The 10691-nt window shown below is 22.9% G+C and overlaps 1 protein-coding gene across 1 annotated transcript; it reads right to left on the bottom strand.

Annotated features, from left to right (window-relative positions):
* Positions 1-3679: 3679 nt before the first annotated feature.
* Positions 3680-7170, bottom strand: LOC145848514 (zinc finger protein 706-like). The gene is made up of 2 exons (XM_082953940.1): positions 7019-7170; positions 3680-4043 (listed from the first exon to the last, which is right to left on the bottom strand). The coding sequence occupies exons 1-2, from the start codon at positions 7145-7147 to the stop codon at positions 3954-3956; spliced, it is 219 nt and encodes a 72-aa protein (XP_082810066.1). The 5' UTR covers positions 7148-7170; the 3' UTR covers positions 3680-3953.
* Between the last annotated feature and the right edge of the window lie 3521 nt (positions 7171-10691).

The raw sequence follows: 10691 nt of genomic DNA, 5'->3' as shown, positions 1-10691 counted from the left end.
CATTTTTTATTAACTTCATGTTGTTGGTCAAGTATAATGTCGTCACAGTGTTAACAAACTGAGGCCAATTGTCATTAGTTCAGAATTTCAACATTTTTAGTTGATAGGTAAAGTAAGCCCTCGACCAAGCAACGTAGCTGTAGCTAACAGCTGTCGCTTGAAGGTAACAATGAGTTTTGCAGATTAAAACAGCATCGTTATCTGACTGAATAAATATTTAACTGCTTGTTTATGTATTTTTAAATCCTACTTGTTGTTGTGAGTTTGCTTATACAACGTCACAGAAAAGTTAAAACTTTAATGCTATATAAAGATAAAGCTCTGTAACACTGTAGTATTACATATTTTTAACAAACCTATTACAAATATTTCTTTGTTTTCTAATATACTTTATATACTTTAAAATAGTATTGTGTATAATTGTATTAAAAACAGGTGGTGTCCATCTATGTACTAAAGCTCATAATTGAAAACAAGTTATCAAAGTTGTGTTCTTTTTGTGATGATAAAAGTTAAAAGTAATACATTTTTAAGGTTATAATTTTAAGATTGGTTCATTTTAGTTATTTTACAACGTTTTTTTAGCTAGCGATTATAAAAAAACCATTCTTTAGGTATAAATTGTTTTTGTAAAATACTTGAGAAACTAAATATTGTCTATACAAGAGATAAACAAACGTGTAAGATAAAAATATTTAACTTTATTAATTTCTAGTAATGTTTGCTATTAGAGGTCCGAATGAAACAAGTTATTTTGAATATCTCAACAAAATTTTGCAAAACTAACGTCGTTTCTTTATGTTAAACTAATAACACAGTTATACTGAGTAATACTAATATGCACTTTATGAAACTTCGTAAAACTATATTGTTAACCTTTCATAAAGAAAAGTCGTTATTTTGTAAAAAGATAGTACTTGCCGAACTATTTTTCTAAAAACTTGAGCACTTTTTTTCTTAAACAATTATGTTCATAAGATAAAGTTGATGAAAATAATATTTGTTACTTCTCCAAATAATATTTTTTTTTTACGTTTCAAATAAGAAAATTAATTAAGAAAATAAGATGTTATCAACATGATGAGTATAAAACTTCTCTTCAGTGATGAAAAAATATATAAAGAAAACTAAAAACATCAATTGATTTATTTGAACTTAAACAGATAGCAAAAAGTCTTTATTTGGTTATGTTTTATTGAATTTAGAAAAACATATGGATATTTGAAATTTACTCAGACTTGATTTATTCTTCACTCAAAACTATACTTTAACCTAATTACAGTCATTATATTTTTTTCAACAGACTTTTAAGAACTAGGTTAAATTTTCAAAAAAAAATAATTGTGAGGTCTTTTACTACAACTAATGGATACTGACTAAATGAGTATTTAGTATGCACAACTCGAATTTTACAAAAGTTATATTGTCTATAAAAGTTTTTGTTCAATTTAGAAATGACCGTTTTGTTTCATTAATAGAACTTTTTATAACTTATGAATATTTATTTTTTAAGATCAGTATTATAAAACAATTTAAATATAATTTAGCAGTTAAGTTTATCTAGATAAAACTTTTTCTGTTTATAAGTATATTTTTAAAAAGAAAATTTATAGTTAAAGAAAATTTGTAGTATTACGCTAATTTTGGTTACTTATTTAAATAACTTATCTAAAAAATGCAGTTTTTTGCAATAAATTATCATTATAAGATGTTTATAGAACAGCGTTAGTTTTTAGTTGAACATTGTAAAACTTATTTTACATAATAATCTAGAATAGCTGGTTCCTAAAAAGACACCTATGAAATAACTCAATATGTTTGTATTTATCTGTATTGAAATTCAAAGTATTTAGACTTGTTAGTAACAGTAAAATTAAGGTGTAATCTAAATTTTAAGTTTTTCAAGGGAAAAAATTTTTCGTTTTCATTTTTGAAAAACAAACTTGGTATCATAGATGTTATAAACAAATAGAATATGGCAATAATCAAATACTTTATTTAATAAAACATATTTATGTTGTTAAGTTGAATAAACAAGTTACAAAAATAGACCAATTGTACAAAAAAATATTCTACTTACCAATTGTATAAATCATTTCAAAAACATTAGCCTATTAATTATGTAATTTTTGTAGCGAAGCTTATTGTCTTAAACTTAATTGCTTATTGTTATGTTTCAGGGTAGCCAAATATTTTTGGAAAATTTTCTCCAGGTTTTTAAAATTACACATTTTTGGGTCTATTTTTTGCTTAAAATCAAGTTTAAGGTAAAAAACAGTGTAAATTAGTAAAAAAAACATTGAAAAGATACTGTAAACTTACTTTTAAGTAGGGTTGCCACTCGTTTTTTCAATTTTTTTCCAGGTTTTTAAAAGTACACATTTTTGGGTTTATTTTTAGTTTAAGTTAATTTCTATATAAGAAACTGTATTAAATAGTATAAAAATATTGAAAAGATACTGTAAAGTTACTTTAAATGTGTTTTTTAATAAAAAAATTTTTAATGATGACAAAAAATCTTATTTATGTGATAGTTTTTTGTGTCAAATCAAAATTTTACAACTGAAAATTTTAAAATTAAAGGTTTTTATCAAACTCCAGGTTTTTCCAGGTAAAGTGGCAACCCTGTTTTAATGTGTGTTTTTTTTTAAATTTTTTGATGACAAAAAAAATTATCTATACGATAGAAATTTTACTACTTAACATATTAAAAATTCCTTTTTTTTTTCAAATTCCAGGTTTTTGACAACCCTGATAATATCAGTTTAAACTTTTATTATGAAAAAAAAAACACTAAATGAGTCTAAAACTGAAGATATTACTGCTAATAATGCACAAAGATCTAAAAATACCCAAGAAGTAACAAAAAGACTTAACACAAACAAAGCTAATTAAAAAACTGTATGAGATTTGAATCAATTAAGTTTTTCAAAATTTTTAAACTGGCTTGAGTGAGGCAATCTTGTAATATATACAATAAAAGTTTGTTACCTTTTATAATTATATATCATTTACTAACTTATTTTTCTGAAGTTTCTGTATTTTTTTATAAAAGTAAACTTTTTACTTTTAAGATATTTAACAGGATTTAACTTGTTTATATCTTTGAAAAATATTATTACTATTACAAATTATTTTTTGGATAAAAGCTTAGATTTTAGAGCAGGATCAAAAAAGAGACAAAAAAGTTTTACAACATTTTTTAAGTTAAATTTTAAAACATTACCACCAATAACTAATTCTCATTTAAAAAATTTAAGTCAGTATAGGGTCGTTGGTTAATTACTTAAAAAGCTTATAGTAAAAAACTCACTGTAATCTGTTATATTTTTTTAGGTTGTCTAAAAAGACCTAAATTACAAAACTCAGAGTTGCCAAATCTTATTGAGAAATTTCTTCCAGGTTTTTAAAAGTACACGTTTTTGGGTCTAATTTTAGTTTAAAGACAAGTTTATGGTTAAAAGCTGTGCTAAGTAGTAAAACAACATTGAAACATTTAAAACTGTAATAAGCTCCTACTAAGTACAACAAACATTAATCAAAAAGATAAAAGTTTAAGATTGAAAAGTTCTAAACAAAAATATTCTCATTTACTGATTATAATATTATTTATAAAAGTTATAAGTAAAGTTAGAGTGAAAATTAAACTTGATTATAAAATATAACGACAAATATATAAATACACCTTTATTTAACTTATTACACCAAAAAATATTTCATTCGTAAAAAGAAAGGCTTTATAAAGACGACACATATAATCAAGTATTCAGACATTTAAAAAATCGTTTATAAAAAAAACTGCTATTTATAATTTCAACTTATACCTCTGTTAAAACAAGAGAAAATTACTGCAAAATTTTGTAAGATATTTTTTAAACATGTAAATAAAGAAATTACTGTCTCAAGAATTTTTAAATATTTTTTTATTAAACACCTATTTTCAGACCGTTACTTTAGATTGACCTCAGTTCTTCTGGCAGGGGGCTTTTTGGGTGCTTAGACTCGAAATGTTGCTTGTACGTCTTCGGGTCCGGCATTTGACTCTGATGAAAAAATCAATTACAAGAGTGAAAAAAAATGAAAAAATTGTAATGCTTGGGTTTGAAATAATAATTTGGTTAAGAAAAAAGATCAGGACTTAGTTAAATTGTTTTCAATCTCATTACTTAATAAAGATTTATCTTTCTTGATAACAAGTTAGTTAAAATTATTCAAGTATTATTTCAAGTACCCTGATATTTTTTAAAAAAAACGAAAGCATCCTAAGTCAGCCTGAGTTTTAATAAACAAATTCACAATGTCCTGAGCTATAAACAAAACAATCAATTTGAAAAAGTTTCTTATAATTCTTTTATGGTTGAAAAATATAACATATAAATCATCGAAAATTGTGCAACTTTTTAATGAAAAAACTAAATACATTTAGATTATTTTAAAATTTTAAAGAGTTTCTTTTAAATTTAGTGTTTGTATCTTACTTTTATATGCAATAAAAACATAAAATAGATAAATGATTTTTAAATTACTTAGTATACAAAATTGAAACAGTCACAAGAATAAAAACCATAAAAATTATGAGGTTTTGCTAAATAAACTTCAATCAAAAACTCATGAACAAAAAAAGAAACAGTTCAATAAAAAATTTATTACCATTAAATATTTACAATTTTTGAATAGTTTGGTTTTGGTTCTGACTAAAAAGTTTAAACATAATTCACTCATTTTAAATAAAAATTTGAATATTTGTATTTATATATATATACTTAAAATAAATTTAAATATTTATAAGATGAAAACATGTTATTGAATTTTACTCAAGAGTTAAATTGTATAACTCTTAAATATAATTATAACATCTGTTTTTGTAAAGCCTTGAATACTACTTTATAATTACAAAGATCTTTTAGGTAAATATATATAAAGTAACTATCAATTAATTTTATAATAAGTTTGAAAAAACAATAAGCGTTTATTTAAAAAAAAATATTAAAGTATATTAAAAATTTAATTCAAAAGGTGTAACTCTATATAAGTCAAATAGTTAAAAACCATTTCCAAATTTATTTAGCATATTCAGGGTTGCCACTCTTCTTTTAAAACATTTTTCCAAATTTCTTCCCGGTTTATAAAAGTACACATTTTTGGATCTATTTTTAGTTTGAAGTTAAGTTTAAGGTAAAAAACTGTTATAAGTAGTATAAAAACATTGAAAAGATACTGTACAGCTACTTTAAATGTTTTTTAATAAAGTTTTTTTTTTGATGATGATAACATTTTTTTACTTGATAGAATTTTTGATTCAAATTGAAATTTTACTACTGAACACGTGAACTGTTAAAATTTCAGTTTTTTTTTTTTAATTTCTCAAATTCCAAGTGGCAACCCTGATTATTTCAAATACATAATGATTTATCAAACACTTACAATTAAGGCCACAGATGGTAATTATTTTTTTTACATGTATGTCTTATTTTAAAGATGTACTTCTAAGCTAACAGTTGGTTTTTACCGCTTAGTAAAATTCAAATAAGTTTATATTTAATTTTCCGGGTACAAGCCTGAGAATTAAATAGGTTCTTTATGAATGGACCATTATAATATAAAGATTATTTTATAACAAATCTATCTTCTCCTACACTTTTTAAGTTATTGTTCTAAAACTTTTAAGTTTAGTCTCAAGTAATTTTTTAAAGATTATAATGATAATAACTTTTTTTTCAATACAATAGGATTTTTCTACTATTGCACAGGACATGTTTTAGATATAACTTAGATTAATTTGATTAGAATATGAAGTCAAGATAGATTCCGAGAAAAATGATAATAAAAAAATTCTTTTTCATACATTATTATCCCAAACTTTCCACAATTGATTATATGTCAACTTTTTTTTTTTAATTTTGTGATAAGTATCTCGCCTTCATAAATGTTAATTTTAGAAGCGTTGGAACCCTTTTTGGCCTGATTTATATAATTCATAGTTTTTAGTTCTAGACATAAGTCTTTTACTTGAAAACAAAAACATCAAAATTAAACCTGCATATAGTATTAAACAAACCAATATTTTTAAAAGTATCAAAATTAAACCTGCATATAGTATTTTAACAAACCAATATTTTTAAAAGTATCAAAATTAAACCTGCATATAGTATTTTAACAAACCAATATTTTTAAAAGTATCAAAATTAAACCTGCATATAGTATTTTAACAAACCAATATTTAAAAAAGTATCAAAATTAAACCTGCATATAGTATTTTAACAAACCAATATTTTTAAAAGTATCAAAATTAAACCTGCATATAGTATTTTAACAAACCAATATTTTTAAAAGTATCAAAATTAAACCTGCATATAGTATTTTAACAAACCAATATTTTTAAAAGTATCAAAATTAAACCTGCATATAGTATTTAACAAACCAATATTTTTAAAAGTATCAAAATTAAACCTGCATATAGTATTTTAACAAACCAATATTTTTAAAAGTATCAAAATTAAACCTGCATATAGTATTTTAACAAACCAATATTTTTAAAAGTATCAAAATTAAACCTGCATATAGTATTTTAACAAACCAATATTTTTAAAAGTATCAAAATTAAACCTGCATATAGTATTTTAACAAACCAATATTTTTAAAAGTATCAAAATTAAACCTGCATATAGTATTTTAACAAACCAATATTTTTAAAAGTATCAAAATTAAACCTGCATATAGTATTTTAACAAACCAATATTTTTAAAAGTATCAAAATTAAACCTGCATATAGTATTTAACAAACCTATATTTTTAAAAGTATCAAAATTAAACCTGCATATAGTATTTAACAAACCAATATTTTTAAAAGTATCAAAATTAAACCTGCATATAGTATTTTAACAAACCAATATTTTTAAAAGTATCAAAATTAAACCTGTATATAGTATTTAACAAACCTATATTTTTAAAAGTATCAAAATTAAACCTGTATATAGTACATTAAATTTTTATAAAGTACTAGAATTAAAATATTTACCCTGCAAACAGTACACTGGTGGACCAAGGCCTTCTTGGCAGCTGACTTGTGGTCAGTTTGTTTCTTCAGCTTGGCTTGCCTTTCCTGGTTCTTCTTCTGAGACTGAATTTTCTGGTGTCCGCGAGCCATGATTACTATTTTACAATTTACAAAAAGCTGAAAAGAATGTTTGTGTTGAACATTGTTTCAATAGCTAAACTACTTCACACACTATGAAAATTTTAGAAAAAAGATTACCTCACAGCCTCATTAAAAAATTTATAGTTGTTTAAAAACTTAAACTACCTAAGAAATTTATTTAATTTCTTATATAAAATTAAGATTACTATATTATAGTCTGCAAGAAGTTGTAATGATTATTATGTCGAACATTTGATACTTACACATAAAAATTGATTGAATGTTTCAAATAACATTAAAACTTTTAGTAAAATATAGTTTAACAAATTTCTATCAGTATAATACAGTTGTAACAAAAAAAAATAAAAACTTTTTATACTTTTATAGCTTATAACAACATCTGAAGTTAGCTAAAGCTGTAGGGGGGGAGTCCAACTTTTTTTTTACAAAAATTAAATTTGGCTTTTTTATGAAAGCTTTAATTGCAAACTACAAGCCAGTTTTTATAGAATTCAAAAATATCATTTAACTTTTGAGATATATTATTTTTTGTAAAAAGTTTCCAGTACTAACGTATGGACCTCAAATTTTTAGACTTCAATTTTCTCAGAAACTTAAAAATTCACTAAAAATCTATCTCCTCCTTCATTTTTCAAACAATCTTTTCAAATTTTCAGGATATGTTCCTAAAATATTAAAAGAAAAAATGTTACTTATGAACTTAAATAATTAAAAAAATCAAAATTTTATGACAAAAATTAAAAAAAAAGTCCTTTTTATCAAAAATAAATAATTTTTACTTAAAATTTTTTAAATTCCAGTTTTGGAATTTTATGTTTTTTGTTATTGTATGAAGATTAGACTGTTAAAGTTTGAAGTTGTAGCTCAAAAATGTAGGATGAGATAGATTTAAAATAAAATAGTTTTTTTTTGTTGTTTTAGTTTTCCCTTCCCATAAGGAACCTAGTATGCAGTCTGACTTTGACTAGTCATATTTCAAGAAATAATTTGAATTTTTTAAAACAATAAAAAGCATCTTGAAGCTTAGAAAAAACTAAAATAAGATAACTTAAAAAACATGGCAATAAACAAAACATGGAAACAACTTAATTTAAAAGTTTTCATTTTTAATTTCAAAAGAGAATTACATAGTATTTCCTTATGTAAGGTAGAAACTAGAATGGCAACTATTTTATTAAAAATATATTTTGTTGTACAACAATTGTTTTAATAGTATACTCTTCTAACATTCTGTTGGAAGGAAGTTATAACTTTTTATTTTTTTAAAAAATATACACAAAAAGAGTTTTTAAATTTTTTGAGTTAGCTTTTTCATTAATCGTTAATTATTTAAAACTGGTTTTGAGAACTTTTCATAAAAATGGGTGGTATAAGAAAATAAGATCAAACTTTTGTAAATGTCCAAGTTTATTAGAAAACTGATAGTAAAAATAATTTTTTACTTAAAATTCCCAACCGTGATCAATTCCCATCTGCCACAATTTTTAATAATTTATTTTTCTTTATTTACTTAATTTTCAAAAATATTATTATAATTGTTACCCTTAAGCCTTGGTTGGTAAGCAGAAACTTCTTATAAAAATGATATATCTCAAAATTCGAGTTTCCCAATTTAAGTCAAAAAAACCAGCTTGAGTGATCAAAAACTAGCTTAAGTTTATGAAAAATTGATAAAAAAATAAAAAATTAGCTAAAATCTGAAAAAAATGCTAATCAAGCTAAAATACAGAGAGGAAATTTTTTGTGGAATTTTTTTATTTTTTATTGTTTAATTAAGTATATTAAAACTTTTATATCTCTTAACTGCTTTAATATAAACTCAAATCATGGCATATATTAATTTGAGGTCTATTAAAAATATTACAATGTTATTTCTAAGAATAGTAAAGAGCTAGCCGGAAAGGTTAAAAGAAATAAAAAATAAACATTTCAAAATTATTAAAATCATGCTCTAGAAAAAAATTGGGTGTATAAAATACAAAAATATTTTATGCCTTAAGATTCTAAAATAATCTAAAAACTATCCTGAGATTTTTATAAAATATCAAAACTGCTTTGATCTGATTAAAAAAAAGTCAAAATATCCTGATTTATCCTGAGATTTATAGAATTTCAAAACATATTGAGCTTCTCTGAATGTGTGGCAAGCCTGAGATTTTCAAAAACTTCAGGCTAGTCTGAATTTGTGGCAACCCAAACTATTAGTAGCCATGTATATTATCTACTGTATTTTTACTATAACTAATTCAACTTTTAAAAAGTTTATATTGCAAAACAATCAAGCACTACTTTAACATTATTCTATAACATATTATTATAAAAAACTAAATATATCAAGTGTTCCTTGATATATTTCGAAAATTCTTTCAGAAAGATTTAAAAAAATTAAAAATTAATAACAAAAACAATTTTTTTTTGGTTATAAAATTTTATTTTTTATTTTTTCCAACAGAATTTTTAAGTATTGCAAGGAACATTTCCTAAAAATTTGACGTAGTTATCTCAAAAAACGTAGGAGAAGACAGATTTTAAGTGAAATAGTCTATTTTTGCAGTTTTAGTTTGCACCCCCCATAAGGAACCTATTGTTTCATCCGACTTTGACCGGCTTTATCTCAAAATTCATTTTGATTTTTTTAAATCTGCAAATAGCATCTTGTAGCTTAGTAAAAACTACATAAAATAAGATCAAATTGTGAAAAAAGTGTTTTAACCCCTAAGGATATATTTGTTTACTAATAAGCAATATACTCTGTTTATTTTTTATTTTTTGAAAAAATAAATTTTTAAATAATATCTAATTTACAAAAGTTCAGAATTTTATTTATTTGATTAACAACTAGAATCTTAGAATCAAATGAAAAAAAAAACTTTCATAAAACACAATGCTAAAGCCAAAGTAAAATTTTATCTTGTAAAATAAAGCAAGTACAAAGTCCTGAATTTAATTTTAATAATATTTACAAACTTAATATTCACAAGCTGCATAAATCATTCAAAACCATCAGACAACTAATCATGGATAACAATTTAAGTTAACATCAAGAACTATAAAAAATTTCAGGTTATAAATATAGATTCTTGCGGAGTTTAAACTCAAACTTTCACTTAACAATTATTAAACTCTGGCTAATTTTGATATTTTTCATAAATCTGAGGCTAGTTTTTTTAGGATCAAATGCTTTTCATAATACTTTGTAGTTATCAAGTTCTTTTGCTACTATTTTGATATTTGAAACTGATTAACACTATTTCTCAGTTTTTAGCTCATATTAATCTAGTTTTATTTTATAAAAACTCAAGCAAGTTGGGTGTAAAAAAATCTTAAAAAAAAAAATTAAAATTATGTTATTTAGTTATTTAGAAACATTTTAACAGTAAAAGTTTTAAAACCATAAAAATATACCCTTAGGCATTTAAGTCTTTAATTATAAAACACATTTTTTATTAAAGTTGATATATTGAAATTTAAAGAAAAAAAATTTCAAACTTAAAAAATGGCTTAACTACCAATATAGTAATTATAATTTCAA

The sequence above is a fragment of the Thalia democratica genome, unplaced genomic scaffold (genome assembly GCF_965202585.1).
Source record: "Thalia democratica unplaced genomic scaffold, ktThaDemo2.hap1.1 HAP1_SCAFFOLD_1506, whole genome shotgun sequence".
NCBI classification, from domain to species: domain Eukaryota; kingdom Metazoa; phylum Chordata; class Thaliacea; order Salpida; family Salpidae; genus Thalia; species Thalia democratica.
The sequence above is the reverse complement of the archived record's forward strand: the minus strand, read 5'-3'. Positions and strand labels throughout refer to the sequence as shown.

What these genes read in the sequence shown, in the direction of transcription:
- LOC145848514 (XM_082953940.1), bottom strand. Translation starts at nt 7,147, where the DNA reads ATGGCTCGCGGACACCAGAAAATTCAGTCTCAGAAGAAGAACCAGGAA. An exon ending in ACCAGTGTACTGTTTGCAGG is followed by an intron (nt 4,044 to 7,018) that starts GTAAATATTTTA and finishes TTTTTTCATCAG; the next exon opens with AGTCAAATGCCGGACCCGAA.